The following is a 22,764-nucleotide window of genomic DNA, read 5'->3' as shown; positions in this document are numbered from 1 at the left end:
TTAGTAGTGTGGGGAAGGAACTAAAGTACTCGCTCCAGACCATCGAGCATCAGTCACTGGGGTTAACTGAAGTAAAGCTGTGCCCTGTGTAGTGAAGAACACAAAAAGCCTATGATCGTTATTTAGTGCAAAGTCATGTACGGTCCATATCTACTCTTCCCACATGCTTTTTTTGGTAGGTAACTTTTTTTGCACTTACATGCTTTAGCCACAATTCAGCAGATACTTGCAGTTGACCACATAGATAAATTGTACTGTTTGACTGCATGCGCACTTGTAGAGGTACCAGCAATGCTCTATGTGGAAATGACTTTTGTAAAAATCCTACGAATCTGAAATATCTGAAAACTGTTATTGCTAAAACTGAAGCTTATGAATTATCACTATTTGTTATGACTTTTTATAGTCCAGAAATCACATTTAAATACTTAACAGTTTCAACATGCCAGACCTGAAGGTTTCAGTGCACTTGTTGGGATTCCAGAGATTCATAATGCCAAGCTCCTGCATTGAACCTGTTCCACTTGAACTTGCCTTCAAACCTTGAAAATGTTTAGGTTGCTTTTAAGTCAGGGGATAGCTGAAGTGCTACAGGCAGAAGAATGTGTCTTCAGTTTTAAAACGTCAGTAAATTCCTTGCTGTTTGTGGACAAGGAAGTGTGATATGGCATGAACCTCTGATAACCTTTCTCACACGTGGTTGCATTAAATTTTGAGACTCTGTATTCTGTGACTACAGAAAAGCTACTGCATGCTTTCCCAGTTTGTAGCTTGGGAGAGCCAGAGGTATTACCTAATCCAGTTTCAACATGACTGCAGTACCTTTTGGCGCTGACTTGAACTGTGCCCAGAGGCACCAGTTGGTTAATATATAAATGATCTGTTGTTGTGCAAGAAAAACATACCACTTCTATTTGATCCAACTACGTTTGCATATTGATCCACAAGAAATTTGATGGCTTGGCAGTGGTCTAGGGTGCAAAAACTTTCTAAACCGATTGAGATATTCACAATCTCCTGGTGACAGCATACTGCTCTCCAATATGGATGTAGCATTTTGAATATTTCTGGAGTGCAAGGAGGTGGCATGCAATCTTAGAGCAACTTGATAATCTAAGCATTCTCTCTTGGAGAAAAATGCCTTTGGGTTCTTGGGAAGTGAAAGAAAAACCTAATTATATATAACAGGCTTCTGTATAGTAAGATGGCTTCCACTGGAATATCTGTGGAAGGGAAAGCATGAAAGCTTATGTCTTGCTACTTTTTAAAAAATTGGATTTCTGACCACATACAACAGAGTGTACTAGGTAGGATTGAGCTTCTCAACTGTTTTGGACTGAAGGGCCATTCAGCTGCTTGTATAGTTTGATGCTTAGAGATATTGGTGGAAAAAAGAGAGTTTCTTATGTTTAAAATCTTTTCCTTTCGCAGAAACATTGTTTTTGGCGTTACAAGGAAAAGCGTTGATGATGACAAAGCAGTGAATGTGAGCTGCAGACATGCTAGTCCAAGTGTCTTTTCTCTGTGTCTGCTGATGGTAAGGAGCAGGTCCCTGGCTAAATGTTTAGGTCTTGAATTATTTTGTATAGTTGTTGCAAAATGCCTTCAGACTGTAGCTTGAAAAACTTGTATACGGAGAAGTTTCCCTGTCAAACCATTCTTTCCTCCCCTTCCTCAGCACTTTAATTCCTATAGACAGAGAGGAGCTGTTTTCTAACAACTGATCCTGCCTCCCTGTTTCAATTCCTAGAAAAGAACCAAGTAGCACAGAAATACTAATTTTTTTCTCCCCTTTCCTCTTTTCTGCTGTTGTTGCCCAGGTTCATTCCCATTTGAGAGCAAGCAGTGCAGGGAAGACAGGGAGAGAGGGGGAGGAGTTCAGACTTGCTGTGTAAATACATACAGACCTACTAATCTAAATTGGTGCCTCATAGAAGAAATTCACAGATGAAGCAAGCGGCTAACAATGGCTCATTCAAAGGCTCTCTTAGTGCTGGAAAACTTTATAGGAGGCAAATTTGTTCCTTGTTCCTCCTACATAGACTCCTATAATCCATCCACTGGAGATGTTTATTGCAGGGTGCCAGACAGTGGCAAAGAAGAGGTGAGTACTAACCAAATGTATAAAGAAGCGAAAACGGTAAATGCACATAACACTAATATTTTGAGTGGGAGAGGCTGAAGGTGAGAGAACAGCAAAACAATGAAGACATTTATGCTTAAATGAATAAGTTCTTCATTGTATTGTAGCGCTGTATAATCTATTGCTGTGGCAGCGAATACTGTTATTTTTTTACATTTTGCTATTAGAAAGTTACAGGCTGGATCCTAGGCTGGTGTAGATCAACAAAGCTTCAGTAATTTCAGTGGAGCTCCTTCAGCTCATGTAGGAGATGTCTTGTACATAAGTTAATAATAATGTTCAGACTGGCTCTGAGTATAAACAATTTGTAAGAGGGAAAAGTTTATTGATCTCTTTTGTAAATAAACTTAGAGGCACTGTATACAACTAAATTTCTTCCTTAGTGTCTTGATGATTTGCAGTTGTCATTTAAAAGGATTTTTGGCTTGCTTACTCTTCCCTGAAGATGGTAAAAAGCTTCCAGACCTTGTTTTGGTATTAGTAGTTGGGTATTAAGAGGAGAGGATGAAGTGGTTGCGATGAGTTTATGCTTCCTTATAACGTAGCCTGTCCTCTGCACCAATGTAATGTTTCCTAGTCCTGTTCTTTCTAGTGGTATGAATGTTTCCTGGTACCTTATAAATGTTCAGATACAGATAGGCAATGTGACATTCATCTGGGGAGCTGCAGTTTCATTGATGCTACTTTATAAGGTGTGCATCCAACATAGTGTTTCAGATTTACTGAAGAGAAAAACGACTGGAAAAGCTTGGGTAATGCAAAGGGCTTGGCAAATATTGACAAGTACTGTACGGTATTTTCAAAACATTTCTTAAAAGAAACTGCTACTGTGTGTGGCTCTTCACTTGTATTTCAGTCCCACTGATGTCTTTCCTCTTTGCTTCTCTCAGCAGAAACCTTTGCACTGTAATTTCAACTGGGTAAATATTTGCTGGATGCTGATGACCAAGGGTTAAAGAGTAACAGTTTGGGTTTGCTAGAATACATCTGTGTAAGTTCATTCCAACCCTAATTATGCCTGGAAAGACTTCTCTTTGATGTGCAGGTGCAAATCTTCCTGTTCATTTATTTGCAAAATTATTAAGACAAGAGAGATGTGAGAATGCCAGAACAGCCTAACAAAAGTAGTCTGCTGGCCATTCTGGAGATATAGGTCGAGTATTCTAAAGAACAATGGGTTTTCTCATTCAGCTGCTGAGTTAGTGGTTGTGCATAGCAGTTGGGAACCCAGTTTAAACACCTGTGAAGTTGGCAAATGCTTTACTTCTGCCTTCAGACAACTATACAAGGTTGGGCTCTGCAGAGTTGAATCCGCTGGTGACTGATGGAATATGCTGCAGGGGAAAATGCAATCACAAAGTACTTAGAGGGTATCTAGAGATATCAAAATAAGCATCTAGACCCGGGTCCAACAAAGAACTTGAGATGCTGGTTTCTAGGCTCAACGTCCAGCTGGATTTTTTTCTTGGTTAATTTTAGTGAAAGGTTAGAAGGCAGAATGGAGGCAGATGGCAAATCTGTTGCTGACCCTGGAATTTAACACCAGGTCAGCTGCAGTGGCTGTTTGAGCCAGTTTCTGCTAAAAACACTGAATATTTTTTTTCAGGGGTTAATTTGTCCCCCCAGCTAGATGTCTTAAATTCCAAGTAGCAGCACCAAAGCAAGCTGAACAGATGCCCTGTATCTCCAAAAGACAGGCTGGTAAGAGCTAATTAGTCCTGGAAATACCTGCTTAAAAAAAACCTCTCTTCAAAGAACATTGCTCCTGTGCATCATCCCCTGGGAAAGTTAATATCATGTCCTGAGGGCAGTTTTGGGTATTTTGATACCAACCTTTTACAATACATCTGGATCATGTGTTCTTTCTCTGTGCCTGTCTTGTGCAGAAGAGGAAAGCAGAAGGAAGTGTTTCAGACACACGAGTTCATAGTTGAATTCTTATGTGTGTTTTCTTTGTGGCTCAGCTTTCTTTGCTGCTTATTGCTAGTCAAACTAAGTAACTGTTTAACCTTTGTACGCTTTCTTACTTCTGTACAAATCTCTCTCCTTTTTTTCCTCTTGCCTTTTTTTAGATCAACCTACTGCCACTTCATTCCTTCCTTTGCTGATTTTCTCTTTTGCTGCCTGTGAAAATGCGACATCTTCCTTCTTCTAAACCCACTGAAGGGTTAAAAATACAGATAGCCTTAATTTCACACCAGCCCTCCCTCTCTTGAAGCACACAGCACCTTGTGGAAAGCACTGCAGAGGAGAGGACAGATGAGAAGCAGCACCACAATGGCACCTAATGACAGGAGGGTGGAAGAACATGTTAATTAGTAAGGGTGGTATGGTTTCACAGAGGGTGAGCCTTCTCAGGGTAGCATGCCATCCACACCTGACTCACTCAAGAAGCTGCAGTTCCCCTTTCCCAGGCCTCCTTTGGCCCTGCTCCAGCTGTTTGGTGGCCGACAGCCTGCTGCTGTCGGCATCTCAGCAGTAGGTTGTCACACTACAGTTGAAAGTCTGAGCTTGGCCAGTGATCCATGTGACCTTGCGTGACTTGGTTTATTCCCACCCTGGCCTCTGTACCGGTATTATTCCCACCCTCAAACTCTGGTCCTTATTTTTAGGGAGACTATAAATTTTGATGTGCATGGGGGGGCGAAGGATTTCCACCCGCTTGAACTTTTGTGCCCTCGTTAGTAAAACATTATTGGAGTGCCTGTAAATTATTTTGTGATGGTTTTTATAAACCCCATCACAATCTGAAGGAACAGATCTGGAACTCAGTTTTGTGGAATTGATGGGAAGGAGTCTTCAGTGAATGCATGGGAACCAGCAATGTGGCAACATTAGGGGAGGTCAGAATTATCTGATTAATCTTACATCAGCATCCCCCTAGTTATTGACTTGGGCAGATTTCCAAAAGCTGAAGAAATTTGTGAGCAAAAATGATGGGAAACTAAGACAGCTTTGGCTAAACGCCCAACTTGATGCATATGTTAGACATTGGAAGCAATTAAGAAGTGATACATAGGAAGCAAAAATTCAGAAATAGGGCAGAAAATTAAAATATGGAAGGATGTTGGTAAACTTCTTTAGACTGGCAAACAACATTGAGAAGGAACTGCTTATAAATCAATAGATGCATGTAACTTTCATTTAAGAGCCCAGAGGAAATGACTGATTGAAGAGAGCATGTTTTGAGGAATCTCAATCCTTTGAAGCCTACTCTGCTTTAGAAAAGTGCTGGTATTCTGCCACTCTTCAGAAAGGTCAGGCTGAAGGACTGTGCAGTAGTTATGCACATCTCAGGCAAAATACTGGCAGGACTGGTATGCACCTATATGAAATGCATATAATGATCTTTCATATCTGTAGACTTCGTTAGGTACTTTATGAGAGAACCGACTAAACCCCCAGAGTTTTAGAAAGGAGCTAATTTTATTATTGTTTTTAATCAGAGGGCGTTAATGAGTTTCTAGCCATGATCAGGTAAGATTAAAAATTTTCTCTGAGTGTCTATTCTGTAAATGGATTCTTAGTCCTTGCTTGAACTAGCTGGGGGAAACGGAAGAGGAAATTGAAGGCTAGCAGGGCGTACAGTCTGTTCCTTCCCCAACCCCTTACTTTCATCATTTCCTGGTATGGCTGAAGCCCCGTGTTGCAAGGACTGCGGACATTTAGTCTGAGGCTGCATGTGCTCTGCAAATTTGCTTGTACTTTCCCCCATGAGAAACAAGATTCTGCATGAGTTGGGCCAGTGGCACTTGCTGGCGCCAGTTGACTGGTCTGGCATTTCCTCCAGGCCTGGAGGATTGCCCACTAGTTGTGGAATGTGGAGAAAAGCAAGAGGTAAAGTGGAATAGCGTATGAAGAAAAGAAACTGCCTTGAGTGCTGAGATGGTGTCTTGAGAACACGAAAATGGAGAAGCTGTCAATAGTCACAACTCTTCAGAAGTGAGGTCTTCCCAATGATGTGATCTGGATTATTTGCCTCTCAAATATGAGTTAGTCCGCTGATTGTTTGATATTCTTTCTAAGGCCTTCCATTAATATTCACCATCCCTCTTTTGCCTTTTTTAGGTGGAAGCTGCTGTCAGATCTGCCAAAGCTGCCTTCCCAATTTGGTCCTCAAAAAGTCCATTGGAAAGATCTCAGATCCTGAACAAATTGGCAGACCTCATTGAACATGACCTGGAAGCATTTGCACAAGCAGAGTCGAAGGATCAGGGTAAAAACTGGAACTCTTCATCTCAAATATAGAATGTCTTGCTGAATATTGAAACCTTGATGTGCTTGAACTTTGCACAAGTTGCTGATTTTTGATTCCTGTGGCATTATTGCTTTTCAGACTTCGGCTGTTAGATATTTGGAATGCAATACTACAGGGGAGCTGTTATTATTGATTATGGTTGCACTGTGCCGTGGATTACCTGGGCGCAGGACAAAACACATTTCCCCCAAAACATGCAAATCAGCTTTCACAGCAGAGTTTAAAGCACTGTTTCTGCCCATGATAACACAGCAGTGTGCTTATTTTTGTTTCAGGAAAAACTATTACATTTGCTAGAACAGTGGACATCCCTCGGGCGGTGTACAACTTCCGATTCTTTGCCTCTTCCATCCTTCATCACACAACAGAGTGCACCGAGATGGCAACCATGGGCTGCATGCACTACACCTCGAGGGCACCTGTGGGAGTTGGTACGATGCTCCTGAAATGCTGAAAAGCTTGGCAGAGTGTCTGCCTCTGTAGTGGCTCAACAAAGAAAGAGGGTTTTTCAAAAGCATTTGTCGTCTTCTGGATCATGTGCTAAAGATGACTAGCCTGCTTAAGCATGAGCAACTTTATGTAAAATCAGTTATGCTACTTTATATAAAATCAGTTATGCTACTTCATGGTAAAAAGAATGCTTATATGCCTTAAAAAGCCTCTGTTTTAACCTGGTAGCTCTCACCCTCAAAACCTCTCGTGTTTCGTACGTGCGTGTCTGTGTGGGTAAGTATTACTGCTGTGGGTCAGGGAGGCGTTTGGAAGCATGCAGCTGCTGCTCCTGCAGCTCCAGGGAGAGCTGGATCCTCCTCGCCTTTGGAGAAGCAGTAGTGGCTTGCAACGTGACATTTCAGCCTGTGACTGGAATGCACACGGGTGGCTAAAGCGCTTTTAGCTGGGGAATTGCTGAACTCAGCCACTAGATGCTGCTGGTGCTTCAGAAATAAAGTGGCTGTGGTGACTTGAGGAGTAATGGAGTCGTGATGATTCCATCATTAGGTGTTTTATCTCAATATGTACGAATGTTCCACATTCACACTTGAATTATTTAAAAAATGAAATTGGCTAACCTAGAGGACCTATTTAAAAGTTTTTGTGAGCAGTGGAGAACGTAAGTATTGCCGGTAAAATCACTCTCATAAGGAAAAGGCACTCCTTGCATCTGCTCCATCAAACAGCGAGAAATCCTGTGACTTCTGTGAGCAATCATAGCTAACAATTGCAGATTGTTTTTCACTATTTCCTCTAAATATGTAAGGTGAAAGTATTCCTAAAGGCAATTACTGGAAAAATTCTGGTCTTTCAGCAATTCATGGAAGCATCAGTTCTTACACTGATAAATTTGGCACTCATAAGTTAGGCTAAAATGTATCAGGAAAATATGCACTGTATGTTATGCACACTCTTTTTTGTATTAAAACTGGGGGGGGGGGTTAGTTCTAAAGAGCAAAAGAAAGTAAGAGCGATCTGAGCTAACGCACATTAATTTGCTGTTGGCTAATGCAGCATGTTACCACAGACCAGTTGATGTACATAGTTTTTATGGCCCACCTTGTGTCAGTGTTCCTAGAAAACACTGAAAAGCTGCTGTGAATATAAGTTTCTGCCCTGAAGAAGCAGCAAAACTTATTCAGAGAGTTTGGCTGATCACCTTTAGGGATCATTTGTGCAAATCTTTTAAAATCATCTGCCTCTGAGAAATGTTTCTAGCTGCAAATTTGTTGTACATTTGTCTGGAAATAAAAGCCATAGCCAAATTCCCTTCATAAATCTGAATTGGTGTATTACTGCTTGAGATTGTCTCCCAGCAGACTGAACTCCTGTCTTTCGTGGGTTTGCTTTGTAGCTGGTTTAATCAGTCCCTGGAATTTGCCACTATATTTGTTGACCTGGAAAATAGCTCCTGCTATCGCATGTGGAAATACTGTGGTTGCCAAGCCAAGTGAGATGACATCTGTCACAGCTTGGATGATGTGCAAACTCTTGGAGAAAGCAGGTAAGTCCCGTAGTATGCTAAGGAGGGAGAATGGGATGGGAATGCTTGCCTGTGCACCATATTTTCTGTTGCAGAAATCAGAAAGTGCTCAAAGAATTTGGGAAGGACTGTTTGCTGTAGCTGAATGTTGCACTGGAGAACGAAAAGCTCTCCCTGTCCTCATAATATCCCATCTCCCCACCCCAGCTATTGCCCATTTTTTTTTCTACTATCTCCTCATGAAAATTCTTCCTGTGCCTCCTTTCCCTCTCCTGCACTCCACTTAGAGGTGATGTAAGTCTGTGGTGCCAGCAGAGGAACCATGAGGGCATAAGAGAGTGACAATCAGTCGTGGCTGTATTTGGTGCACTATTAAGAAAAACTGGGGGGACAACTGCTTTTCCCCTGAATGACTGAACACTGAGTCTCTGATGATGGGTGTCAGGCAAGCTTGACTGATCAGTGGAATTGGTTTTATCTCTTAACCTGTGACCCCCAGAGTTATTAAACATCATGCATTTCAGCTAGTACTTAAGTTAAGGGTTGGTCTCTGTCATGCTAGAGCTACTGGTAATTTTCTAACTTCAGAGACAAAACACAGTGAAGTGAAACTGGCAGAGCAAGGGAAAGGGTACGATGACTGGGTGCCTTTCTTCCCATCAGGAGTACCCCACGGGGTGGTGAACATCGTGTTTGGAACAGGCACCAAGGCTGGAGAAGCCCTCATCTGCCACCCTGACGTGCCTCTGATCTCCTTCACGGGAAGCACGCTGACAGCCCAGCGGATCACGGAGAAAAGTGCTCCGCACTGCAAACGGCTTTCGCTGGAACTGGGAGGCAAAAACCCCGCAATCATCTTCGATGATGCCGACTTGACGCAGTGCATCCCCACGACCCTGAGGTCCAGCTTTGCCAACCAGGTGCCTCCCACCTCTGTAGCGTACAAACCCTGTTATGTGTCTGCGAGTGTGTGTGTGTATGTGCACGTACCTTTGGATGCAAATCCTAAATTGTCAAGGTCTGTTTCAAGATTCTCTGTTGTAGGCAAACTGTAAATAGAAAAATATGAAAAAAATATCATCATTCCACAAGCAGGGAAACAAAATTATAAAGGGTTCATCCTTGTACTCTCCATCAGAAAATAACAAGGTGTCATTATCCCTTTCAAAATACTTATATTGCTTATCCTTCCAGAAAGCAACTGTTTTAAACCCAACCCTGCAAATAAGTGGGAAGCTTGCTGATTTTCTGGAATTAAATTAGGAGACTCCCCCCAGAATTCTATCAATGTTCCTCTTCCCTCATCAGCACCCTCAGGAGAGATCACCGAAGCCATGAAACTGTATCAGGGCAAATGTTCAGAAAAATAACTTGGTATCAGAAAGGGATTATCAGGAAATGAAGACAGAGATGATTCAGAGTTGGAAATCACTTCTCCTATGAAAAATGTTGGAGAAGACAACATGTAATTAATGAAAAATCAAATTTATTTGCCTTAGTGAGTGACTGTGCCATCCTGTTATTGCTGTTTTGTCTTTTTCTTCTCTTTTCCTTTTTAATCTGGGAAAAATCCTACTTTGTAGTGTTGGTGAATGTAGTTTGCACTCCTGAGGATGCAGGGATGCAAGCCTCGTTCTGGGATGTGACTCTTATTAATACTCACCAATAATACAATGTAATCTGAACTAATACTGTTGTTTTTCTTGTTTGTTTCTTTTTGGTAGGGTGAGATCTGTCTCTGCACCTCCAGGATCTTTGTTCAGAGGGGCATATACAGTGAGTTTTTGAAGAGGTTTGTGGCAGAAGCTAAGAAGTGGAAGGTTGGGAACCCCTCAGATCCTACAGTCGACGTGGGAGCACTAATAAGTAAAGAGCATCTAGAAAAGGTGATGTTATGTGGAGTTTACATGGTCTCATCTCATCTTTTAGAGGGCTATGAAAGGTGATTTCAGAGGTGTGTGGAAAGGACCACGTCCTCCTCAAGATTAGCTCTGAGGGATGATGATTCAAAGCCATTATTATGAGGTATCTTTTTGTTAAGGTGTCTGTGGCCTGGGATCACGTGATTACTCCAGAAAAATCAACTCCATGGGGAAAATAACTTCCAATGACAAACAATAGGTTTTTTCCCATTTGAAGTGAAATAATTCAAAATGTGTAAATCTAAATCCTGAATTTATCCTAAGCAATCCTGGAGTTCAGCAATATTTTCATGGATTTTTAATATTGCATTTGCTGAGATCACTTATTTGCCTAATAAGGCAAGGTTAACAAGGTAAAAGTTTTATTTTCATATCACTTTTTGGCAAATTCTGGGGAGTACAAGACCGGTTTGCTAGGACTGCTTGCAGTAATTTGAATTGGGTATATGCAGAGGGAGGGAAGCTGACATGGTGCACAGTTAAACATAGTCTGCTTTAGTGGCTTATATGAAATGAATTTTTGTGGTGTCAGAGTTCAGGAGAGCAGATGCTCATGTCCCAAAACTATCTGACACAATCAGCGTAGCAAGAAGCGGACCGAAAACCACAGACTGAGAGAGAAAGCCGAACCTTTGTCATGCTCCCTGATGCCTCAGCAGTTTCCCCAGGCCTGTTCAGAAGTAGAGCGGCAGAAGCACCCACTTCCCGAGGTCCGAGGTCTGTGGCACCACAGAGGACTTCCGAGTCTAACCTACCAAGGCGGTTAAAAGAAGAAAAAGAGAAAGAAGGCCCGGTGGTATCTCTGTGGTGTTTCTACAGGGAGAGAAACCAGGCAATGATTTCAGAACAGCACAAGTAGATCTATAGCATGTCCTATGTGTTCAAGCTAGCATACAATAGTAGCAGCCATGGAACCAGCTTTAATTATTTATTGATTAGATTTTCTGCAGCATTCATGGCTTTGTCATCCTAGTGGCATGTAAACATTTAACAAGCCTGCCTGTGAGGTAGGAAAATATTACTGATCCCTTCGAGTAAATGAGTGAACCTTGGCATGGAATATGTGGCAAACTGCCCAAGGTCCTGGAAGAAGACAAGTAGGCTCTGGAACCGCTTGTGCTTTCACCAGGGGCCCTACCCATTTGAGAATACTTAATGAGAAGGGCCACTGGTGTTGCCTGGAGAGAGAAAGATTGTTTTACAGCAAGAAATACCCAGCCGTACTTTTACAGAAATGTAACAACAAAAGCTAGGGAATGACCTCTGTTGTTGGGAGGGAAGTAAAGGCAGTGTGATCCAGTTGGAGATATTCAGGGGCTCCTGTTGATGTGCCCAGACCGGAGAGGTTGGATCCTCAGGATCTGATGTCCTTTAGCAGTGATGTTTTCCTGCTGCTTCCCCAGGTAAGGAGCTATGTGAAGAAAGCCCAAGCTGAAGGAGCCAGAGTCCTCTGCGGAGAGGGAGTGGATTCCTTGGCTCTCCCAACTGGCAACCAGAAAGGCTATTTCATGTTGCCCACAGTTATTGCCGAAGTCAAGGACGAATCTTGTTGCATGCAAGAAGAGATCTTTGGTCCTGTGACATGTGTGGTAGCATTTGATACAGAAGAAGAAGTGATCGAAAGAGCCAACAGTGTGAAATACGGCCTGGCAGCCACTGTGTGGTCCAGCAATGTGGGACGCATTCATCGGGTGGCACAAAGACTACAGGCTGGATTGGTGTGGACCAACTGCTGGCTTGTTAGAGATCTGAACTTGCCATTTGGTGGGATGAAAGCCTCAGGCATAGGAAGAGAGGGAGCAAAGGATTCCTATGAGTTCTTCACGGAAGTCAAAACTATCACAATAAAGCACTGACATATGTCAACAAAACTATTTTAGGGTAAAATAAATGACAGTAATTTGTCTTACTGTAAATGGCTTTCTGGAACACAGGCTGCTATTGTGGCCGTCTTTTTCTTGAACTTTGGTCAAGTAATATCAATGACAGCTGAAAATAGTCATCCCAAATGCTAATGTGGAATTCAGCCTTTCATGTTAAATGAGAAGATCAGTGTGGACTCCACAACCATCCCAGTCCAAGCCAGATGACTGGCTTATCTTATGGATCCTAAAGCTTTTTGAGTATTCCCGTCTCAAAAATCTGTCCCTCCAAGGCAAATTGTGGAAAGGATGATGTATGACTGTACCTATGGTTGGTGAATTACCTTGAAGGACAAAGTGGCAAGCACGTTTTCAGGCTGATACTGTAATGGGAATCAGCCTGTTTTCACTACAAGCAGTATGTTCCATGTACCAATCTGCATTGCACTTCACTGATATCAGACAAGGACTAGTGCTACAGCACACTAAATACCTAAAGCGGTACCTTTGATCTATTAAGTGGTATTAAATCATTTGGTCATGAAATTCTCTTGATACACAGAGACAATAAATTTTAGTTATAACCTGTTTTATGGTATGCAGCTGAATCATCCTAACACTTGTTCTCTAACTCTTTTGAAATTACAGCCTTTTGTCACTTCCAGGCCTCAGTGATGGTGTTTTTTACATGCCTGCACAAAGATTCGGCTACATCACAGACAATGTCATTCTTCATTAATAAAGACTGGAAGTGACTGCTAAGAGAACTGACTGTTGGAAATCCTTGTCACCAAAATGTAATACCACTGGCAACTTTCCCTCATTCATTTACAAAGCTTTTTTTTTTTTTTTTTAATTGGGTATCTCACAAACTTGTTCACATTCCACAAAAAGAGAAAAAGTTGTATACACATTTCTTCCCCTCTGAGATGGCTATGTTGCTACTGAACTTTTACAGCAGTCCTTCATGATTTGTTTTTCAAGCTTTTAGCTGAATTCCACAGTAAACAAAAGCTGCACAGAATTTCATGAATGCCTGTATTCTGAGAAGAGCTAATGAGTCATTGGGATATTTTTTCAGGGCTGTTGGGAGAAAAAAGCACCTCTAAAATACAAAAAAACAGATGGAAAAATTATTACTGATGAGATGTGAAAGAATGGAGTAGCAAATTGCTCCTCTGCACACTGAAAAGAAAACACACAGATTTGGGGTTGATAGAAAATGCAATTTTATTTTTTGTACAGTTTATAACATTTTTAGAGCTGTGCAGCTATCTTATGCAGGGCTGTAATATCTTGTAAAACTGGTGTAGAGAGTCTAGAGGAGTCTCTAGGCCTTGAATACTAGTCCATACCTTTATTTTGATATTTCTGATTAAGACAGTTTTTTGGCGTAGTGTACCTTTCAAGAGCATATTTTCCAAAGAGGATTGATTTTTTTTCTTTCCAGAGTTTGGCCAAGCTAATGCTGGGATTTGCACCTTTCTTAGTAAAAATAAAAATGCCGTCAGAGTGTTTTAAATTATGGCTGCAGAAAGGCATTCTTTTCTCTCTCTTTAAGTGCTTTTTGGTGAGAGGAGTCACTGGAATAAATAGTGGTGGTGGTGGTGGTGGTGTCCTTGTCTTGCGTGAGTCATGCCAGGGACTGCTGTAGAGGTCTTAAGAGTAGGGGGATGGATCCCACCTCCCCCCTTCCAGATGTCACTCAAGAGTGAGTCGCTAACCAGGAGCATTTGATACATGTGTCTTGAGTTGGCTACAAAGCTGATTTTCTCTTTCAGAAAACTTACTGAAAATAACTTGCTCCCCAGAGCTAAGGCCCGAGTGTGTGATGAACCTTGAAATCTCTGGATCCAGCGTGGTTGCGGGGCAGACCTACCAGGCAGGCTGGGAACGTGGTCATCTGATGGATTTGCAACAAGTAACCCCAACTGGAGATGAGTTAAGGAAATACATAAAAATGATAGGCTTAGTGAATTGATGTATTCTGAAGAAGCACAAACATTTTAAAACTCTGCCTAGGTCTATTGGTGACCATGTGGTGGCAGCAGAACACCTGCCTTGTTTTAGTTATCCCCCAGTCACTCGTTTTGCTGGGAAGGGAGTGAACAGCTACCTCAGTGCAGGTTTTATTCTGCCAACTATTTTTTTTTTTTTTTTTTTTTTCTTCCCAAATCCTGTTTGGAAGAGCAAAAGGATCCAAAAGGTGTGAAACGCTTCATTAGTTCGGGGGGGGGAGGCATTTTCAGCAACAGCAGATGGGATGTTATACAGTTAGATTTGGATGGGTTCTTTTCCCCACCTGGATCTGGTCTAGGTTCAGTTCCAGTGAGCTGAATTTTCTTTCAGGTGTTGATTTTCGCTTGCTCTTAGATGTGATGGGAGATTTCTGTATATATTTCATGTACAGGAGATAAAGGCCTGTGCTTCACCTATGTGTTTCTGGTCCAAGATATCTGAGGTATTTTGTAGAGAGGTGAAGTAGTAGGTGGGGAGGGGACAGAGCCCTGCAGGACCTCTGGGTGAGGGGTATGGAGATGGCGGCTCTGTGTCCAGCATGGCTCTGAGGCTTTCTCAGAGGTGAACTCCTGGGGTGCCCCATTCAGTCAACCCTGTGTCCAGCACCTCAGAGGAGTAAGGGAGGTCCGCTGGTGCTAATGGTGATGCTTACTTTTGGGCAGGAGGGAGAGCCCATGTGAAGATACAAAATATTGTCCCTCTCTGCATTTCCCACCTGTAATGGAGTCTTTCCTTCTCTAGTTAAGGTGGAGTTGAAGTGCCTTGCTTTTTCTGCTATTTCTTGCCCTTTTAGATAAGTAGAGATTCATGTATGTATATATACACATGGGTAGCTAGGTGGGTGTTACCTGGTGGGGAGGTTTCTTTTCCTGCCTGTACTAATGGGCAACTCCTGCATTTCACACACCCACCTCCAGCCTCGCTAGCCCACAAAAGAGCTGCTGGTGCTCGTGGCTGTGAAGTGGGTGACATGAGAGAGGTTATCTGCTTGTACCACGGGCTGTCGGTGGGGACACTGAATTCTCCTACATCCCAAATGCTATGAACTTTCCCATATTTTCTTTATTCAGACTGACTTCTAGTATAGCGAGGTGTGTGGATAGGTGTCTCCCATCTTACAGATGAAGTAATCTAAGAACTTCTTCCTGCAGATGATGAAGGTGTCTGTTGTAGCTGCTTTGTTTCTGGATTTTCTGTTCTTGGTCCCAGTGTGCAGCAAAGAGGATATCCTGAAGGATGAGGCAGGCTGATCCAAGGCATCAGGCTGATGGCTTTCATGGAGCTCTCCAGCCTACGCGACCTGGAATTTTCCAACCTGGCAGCAAAGCTTTTTTTTTTTTTTTGTAGACTGCCCTGGCTTGTGCATGAAATCATGTGGCCATTGTGAGGATTTGTTTAATTACTGTTACGTAAAGCCCAAAGAGTTGCTCCATCTGTTAATTCTTACAGATGGAGTGAGTACAGTTCTGTTTAACACCAGAAGATTATCTCACTGGTGTGAGATGATTACTTTACATGGGTAGGTAGTAATATACTTGCCATACTTTACAGCTCTCAATTACCATAGTGTTATTTTTGTTCTATTTCAGATCTTTTCTTAGCATGTTTATATCTGTATCCAGCTATTGTATAATGCTTGACAGCATCTTTGCTTAGGGAGATTCTGGGCGTACTTCAGAGAGGGGACACATCAGTTCTAATGTTTATATTCAAATCAAGCTACATCCCTGTTGCCACAGTGTTTGTAACTTAGGCAAAACAAGAAGTATTTGTAAAACTCCCAGGGATGAAAACAGACTTGACTTTTTGGGTCAAAGAAAGTTTCATGCCAAATTCAACTTAAATGTGCAGAACTAGAATGTAAGCTAGGCTGGTTTTAGAACCTTAGCTTTGAATTTCCAAGCTTCAGGAAGCTATACCTTAAGATTCAGCTTCACAGGTAGAGGCTGATCTCTTAGCCCTAAGATCTTCCTCTTACAACAACAAACAATAACAACAACAAAAGAAGAAAAAGAAAAAGGGTGGTGGGATCCTGAGGGAACTGTGAGGACTTTCCTGTCAGGCTTGTCCTCAGGGTTGAGGTATAAGTTTTTGCTCGGTCTAGAAGGATGTTTGCTCAGCACCTGTCTCAGCTCTAGAAGGGATGCCATCTGAAGTGTCCAAGTACTTGACTTCAAGCTTCTTATTAAGCCTATGGATTTTCTGTGTGGTGCGAGAGTGAAAAATGAAAATTGAATGATATTTTCCTAGCCTGGAGGAAGACTTGGGTCCCACTCTCCACCCTAGTTAGTAAAGTGTGCTGTAGAAAGCTAAATGTAATGAATAGAGGAGACCCAGAACAGTTGCAGGAAATCCTGGTGACTGGGCCATTTTCTTCATTGAATTCTAGTCCCCTCCTTTCCGAGCTTTTGTTTTTGCACCTGGAGGGTGATGCTTGTACTTAGGGGGCCTCAACGCACTGGCTTTGTTGTTCTAGAATATATAAAATCCCTATTTGTAACACTTGTATTCTAGGTGGAGAGGGAAAGTGGGAAGTCCTGCAGTTTTATAACTGGGTAAACTGGATGCATTTTAATGCAGCTGAAAGCTAGTTATGCATCCAGAAACTGTATGTGTATGATGCTGCCCTCTGAAAAGAAGCAGTTGAAGAGGATTTGGGGATCGTGAGGGAAAGCACAATCAGCATGAAAATACCAGCTCAGCCAAACCAGCCCAACAAAGTAGAACTCAGCATGATCTATGCTACATCGTTGCAATTAATAGGGGAGCCAGCGTGATCCTGAAGACAAGCAGAAGTGTGCTGAAACTGCAAATAATCTTTACCTTTGTATGTAGTTCTACTGTCATGTTGTGCATCTATTTCTGATCTCTTTTAAAGGATGTGGAGGGAGGAAAATTATTCCCAATTTTGAAAAAAGTCCTTCTGGTATGGGACTTAGACCTTGGACCATGTGTTGTGAGATCCTTTGGCTTCAGAAACTTGCTTTACTAAGACAACTGGTGTGTGTGCGTTCAGATGCAAGGGAAGCAATTACAGGGGTCAGTGATGAATGCGGAGGGGCAGATGCACACTACTGGGCTGGTATTTCAAAGAGCAAGTTTTGTCTTCTAAAACACAGGAGGTGGTGGAGCACACCTGACATATCCCCTCTGTTGAGTGATGAGTTAACCATGGCACAACCTGGCTTATGGTGTTTCCCTCTGGCCCCAGGTGTCCTTAATCATTTCCTAGAAAATGCAAATGCTGCTGCAGAAGGGAGCACAAGTGTCCTGTGAATGGGGTATGGCCTGAGGTTTCAGGCATGCCCTTTATGGGAAGGGGGAGACGCAGAGTCATGACCTGCCAGGTGGGTCAGGCCAAGGTGTCTCACCTGGCTGCGACCACTCAGTCTTTGTCCTGGGCTTTGAGAAGATGTGCTGGACCTTGCAGCTTGGCTCAGGTGAGGGCAGGGATGCCTGGTCCAAGGAGCCTGCTGGGATGCGAGTAGGTGAAAGACAGATGCTAAACCGTAGTCAAGCCTGAGGCATAAGTACTGGGGTAACCTCACCATAGGCATGTGGGGCCTTTGCGCAGTTATCTGTAAGATGAAATAAGAACATTTCCCTGTGCATGAGAGGTGTTGTGGGCTGCTCAGATACGATAGTGATGGGGCCTCTCTAAATCCCCAAAAGAGCAAAAGGCTTCTTGCAGAGTAATGCTAATGAGAGCTATCTCCTGGTTTCAGAGAAATGGAAGTAATTATAGGTCATTTATTGTGGAGAAGTAAGGATGCACAGTCATTCACAGGGTGCTAAACTTGTCCAATTAACTCTGAGCTCCTGAAATAATAAAGAAAAGATTATGCTACCATTTTAGCAATTGAATTTTCTCCTCCTTTGGGAACAGTGCATATTAAAGTGAGGATTTAGCCTCGGTTACAGAGAGATTTCTTGGTTTTCTTCAAGTTTGGCTGACCCAATACAAAAGTCAGGCAAAAGTCACATTTTCTGTAGCTGTAAAATAACATTTTCAAGGTTTGATTAAAAAAAAAAAAGGAAATAAAAGGAACATTTCCTAATCTTGCCTTAATTTTTAAAAAATTGTTTACACTTAACTTGGCTTGAGTGAATTAACTGTGTTTACCTGCTGAAAATGTAAGCTTTTGTCCTCAGGAGGAATGCCAAAGTGTTTGTTGGTGGAAATAGAATGTCTGCGATTCTGTTTGGGATTCTTGTGCTAAAATATCCATGTTTTCACACGAGTACTTGTTAGCTGAAAATGGGTAAATTCAGTCCCGCTTAATGGCTGTATTTCATTTACCCTTTTCCAAGAAGACACTGGAGCCAGTTTTCCATGTAGAGGATATTAGAAGTTTGATTAGGAAATTACCTCCTTCCTGTGCTGTTTTGCTGCCAGACCTGCACTAAGCCTTTTGAGGATGGAAATGATACTTTTGTAGCCTACAATTATATTCCTACAGTTAATTTTTTTTTTTTCAGAGCTGTCAGTTTTGCCTCTTCATATGCACCATAGGGAGGGTTTTTTTTGATCATCAAATGTGTCTCTGGACTTTGTGGGTTTCAGTTATATGGGACAGGGGTGAAAAGCAGCATCCTGCAACAGCCACGTGCACAAGAGTTTGTTGAAGATTTGAGGAGAAATTTGCTGTTACAGTGCTGTGAGATTCTTCTAGATCAGTTGGCCCCTGCTAGGAGCTTCAGGCTGCTTCCTCTGTTGGTGGTATGTTTTGAAACCTTTGCTTTGTGTTTAAAAAATGTGTGTATGTGCAAAACTATTCAGATATGTAGTTTCCATAGTGTGGTGCTCCAGTAAGAAGGGTAAGCTGAGCTATTGTTCCATCTGCTTCCAAAGAAAATCTCAGTCTGATCTGAGACCTTACATTCCTGCTCAGTTTCTTTCCATGAGCAGCCTAAAAGAAAAGCAGTTTTTCAGATTCCTGAGCTCTTTATAGCACAACCTGCTCTGTATTTGTAGCGCTTAACACCATAGACTCATCTAAATCATAAAGTTCCCTTATTTTAAGAACAAGGGTCCAAGGGAGGTCACATTCTTCTCAGCTGATACAAATCAATGTCTACTTTTCATCATCAGCTGATGGCTTGGTCCTGGTTTTGCTGTCATCCTGCCTAGGACTCACTTTTCCTTTCCTCCCAGGGTCTGATCCATACCACTTTTCCCCAGTGGGGTTAGAACATTGTTTACCAAAGCACCTTGCACTTCTTTGCCTGAGAGATGTGGCTTTTCGCCGCTGGGGGAGGAAAGTCATTCCTTCAGTCATTGTTCCCGAGGTTTGGCTAGGTTATTGCAGTTTATGGAGTGTGGATGTGAAGACCATAATGTTCTTTCCAAGGACAAAATTCAGCAAGAGGTGCGTTTCTGTCTGATTTTTAAATATGCTTCATCTTTCTTTCCTTCCCCATTATTATTTGGAAATGAACTTTCATGCACTCAGATTTACTTGTTGTTTTGCTCCTAAATAACATTTCTTACTGGTGTTAGTCAGTGATATGAATTATTTAATGTGCTTCAGAAACAGCATTTTTAGCTGGGCTGCTGTGTACATGGATAGACACAACAAAGATCACTTTTTGAGGAAGCTGTCAGATCTCCTGTATTTTAAATATGAAAACTGTAAGCCCTGAATGTTGAAGAAAATGTCATAGTGTTCTAGAAATATTTACTCTAATGTCCCTTTTGAGTCGCCTGTCAAAAATAGGTAGTGAAATCACATCTCCGACTGAGATACAGCTTGGAAATACCAGTTTCTAAACAAACCCTGAGGCTCCAAGTAAAACTTTGATGAATAATCCTATGATTGGACAATTTTTCTGGCATACATTTTCTGTGCAACATCAATCTGCTTTTTATGTTTATATACTAGAAAAGATGGATTCTGCTTATCTGTTCTTAGCACTTCATTCAGAGGTCTTCCCATCTTCAAAGCAATATATGAACTTTAGCTAATTAAACCTCTTCGCACATCTTACATCTGAAAGTGTGAAGCATTTTTCATTTTGCTGCTGAGGCAATTTATGGACAGAATGTACTCTAATACCTGCAAGATATTTTCTTCAAAGGGAGTTGAGGGTGATTTTTAGCTTGTGCAGTCATATCCTGCAGGGCTTGAATAACCTTGCCAGAGAATAAAGTCACTTTGGAGGGGAGAGGCAGAAGGTTCCTGCCTGAAAATTTCTTGCTTTTCCTTTCTTTGGTTGTAATGTGGTTTATGTGGTCTCCAAGCGTCCTGGAAAACACTCACTGCTGGAACTCAAGAAAGAAGGTGTTGGCTGGTGTGTAGTCTGGCTGCTGGGTATCTGGTAGGGGTAAGTTGGAGCAGAGCTGAGGTAAAAAAACTAAGAATGAAAGCTTAGAAAAGTAGGAATGAAAGGTGGGAGGTTGGACTGCATTAATTCAGGCAGTCTGTTTGGGCAGTTCTTATTTTACTGTAGGTGACACTTGTAAATCCATTTATATACCTCTAAATCATAAAGAAACCTTAAAGTAACAGCAGATGGTGTTTATACCACACAGGAATTCATAGATGTAAAGAAGCCAGAATATAAGCGAGAACTAGAGTCAGGTGAAGCTCAGAAAAGAAACAAAAAAAGGAAAAAGGTTTTACAGGTGGTGTTGGCTTTTGCCTTTGAGAACACTCAAATCATGTACACAAAGAAAAAGTAACTGCTGACTCTCATCCATGCCTGGGATGGGAAAATCACAAATCTACAGCAATATACTGAGCAATACTAAATTTTATATGGATTTCACTGCCATGAAGTAGTGTAGGAGCTTAACTTATTTTGGTTTAAGGAAGCAGCCATAAAGGGCTGGACTTGCACTACATGGAGCTGCCATGGGATGCTGTCAGATTTTGACATCTCTTGAAAGAGCTCTGTTCCTTGAAGCTATGTCAGATCACTTTTGTGACTAATTCACTGCATTATTTCTCCTTCCATGTGCAGACTACTTAGCTGTTCTCTGAGTTAAATTTAAGAAATGTGATCACTCAAAGCAATGGTCATGCATGGACTAAACCCTGCATGGTCAGAGCAGCAGGAGCATTAGGCATGTCAAATCAGGGTTGTGCTGTCTTATCTAAACTGGAAGTTGCCCAGGGTTTCACAAACCTTACGTGAAACCTGTTTTCTTTTTCTATGTGGCCCTGAACAATTTGCCATGCTTTTCACAGCTACAGGTCTAATTTCTGAGCCTGCAGATCCCCACGCAAAACACTTGACATCTGAAACAGCAGGAATGGGAGTAGCTCTGTTTCTGTGTAGGGGAGACTGGTCCATACTTTGTTAACAGAAAAATGTGAAGGAGGAAAGTGGTCTCTGGTTCTAGGGAGGACTTTGAATGCAGCATTTTGTTCTTCCAACATAAATGGATGTCTCTCTACCACCAATGGCAGCCCTGCTCTGGACGGGGGAGCATGGTTGGGGAGCTCAGACCAGCCCTGCGGAGCTGGGAGGACTCAGCCCGTTCTCGTCACTTTGCTTCGGGTCATCGCAATAGGAAGCTTGGCCGAGCACAGTCTAAATCTGCAGCTCCAGCTCTTAACTTTCCACTTAGAGCTACAATTCTCCACTGGAGTGGGATAGGGGCAAAGGTAAAGAGACAGTCATTAGGCTGTGTGACTAAGGTATTGTTTAAAGGTGACCGTATATCCCGGATCAGCAGCTGTCTCATTTTCCCCCCTTTCCCTCCACAAGCCCCCCAGAAGGTTAATACAGTTCATGTTCTTAGACAGCGGTCATGCAGAGCGGCACTGCACCCTTTCCTCAGGATGTGTCCCATGCAGTCTAATCTTTATAAAGACCACGTCCTGAACTGAGAGGTGAGGGTCACGTTGCCACACACGGAAGCGAGAAACCTTTCCCTACGCTTCTTGTAAATGTCAAGACTAAGTGACGAGCCCTGTGAAAAGGTGAGGGGAATCTCCCCACCCTACCCACGAACCTTTCGGCACCACATTGTGCGGCATGAAACATGCTCTGCTTGGGGTGACAAAAAGGCGTGCTACTATTTCTGCCTCTTGGCACCGCTGGCTCCCTGCTGCAGGTTTTCAGCGATAAACGGGCTGTGAGCTGCTCGTGCAGAGCAGCCACGGCGGCGGCTGCGCTTTGTCCCTTGGTGGCAAGGCAGAGCGGGCCGTGCGGGAATGAGGGGTGGCTCCAGTCGGGAACAACTATTCGTGACACATCCCCACCTATTCTGGAGTGGAGAAGAAATATGGGCAGGGTCACGCACTCTTTCCTCAACAAACACCCTAATTACCTTCAAATTACAGTTTCCAGAGGGGCATTGCTCTTGCTCTGTGTAATTTAAAATGATGGCTCTCTGCTATTTTTAGGGTGGTGCTTTCTTTCTGCTGTAAAATGTTTGCATTGCAGTTATTCAGACTTGTTTCCTTCACCACCCCTAATTCTGAGGAAACCGTAAGGAAGTTATGAAGAAATGCTGGTAGAAAATTAACAGCCCAAGAGACGTAAATTTCTCCTCCACAGATGGAGGCGGATCAGGCACTACCTTCTGCAGTAGGGCCTCAGCTCTGCCCTGCTAGGACTGAAAAGAAGAAACTCAT

General features: G+C 42.5%; 1 protein-coding gene across 1 annotated transcript; it reads left to right on the top strand.

Moving 5' to 3' along the window:
- Window positions 1-1,840: 1,840 nt before the first annotated feature.
- Window positions 1,841-12,927, top strand: ALDH8A1 (aldehyde dehydrogenase 8 family member A1). The gene is made up of 7 exons (XM_049799883.1): window positions 1,841-2,104; window positions 6,212-6,359; window positions 6,677-6,832; window positions 8,248-8,397; window positions 9,040-9,296; window positions 10,101-10,262; window positions 11,702-12,927. Exons 1-7 carry the CDS (start codon window positions 1,967-1,969, stop codon window positions 12,152-12,154), a joined length of 1,464 nt encoding a protein of 487 aa, XP_049655840.1. The 5' UTR covers window positions 1,841-1,966; the 3' UTR covers window positions 12,155-12,927.
- The last annotated feature ends 9,837 nt before the right edge of the window (window positions 12,928-22,764 follow it).

This window comes from Accipiter gentilis, chromosome 5, assembly GCF_929443795.1.
Source record: "Accipiter gentilis chromosome 5, bAccGen1.1, whole genome shotgun sequence".
Taxonomy (NCBI): domain Eukaryota; kingdom Metazoa; phylum Chordata; class Aves; order Accipitriformes; family Accipitridae; genus Astur; species Astur gentilis.
This window is presented reverse-complemented; position numbering and strand designations above follow the sequence as displayed.

What these genes read in the sequence shown, in the direction of transcription:
- ALDH8A1 (XM_049799883.1), top strand. Translation starts at nt 1,967, where the DNA reads ATGGCTCATTCAAAGGCTCTCTTAGTGCTGGAAAACTTTATAGGAGGC. An exon ending in CAGACAGTGGCAAAGAAGAG is followed by an intron (nt 2,105 to 6,211) that starts GTGAGTACTAAC and finishes TGCCTTTTTTAG; the next exon opens with GTGGAAGCTGCTGTCAGATC. An exon ending in GTAAAGAGCATCTAGAAAAG is followed by an intron (nt 10,263 to 11,701) that starts GTGATGTTATGT and finishes CTGCTTCCCCAG; the next exon opens with GTAAGGAGCTATGTGAAGAA.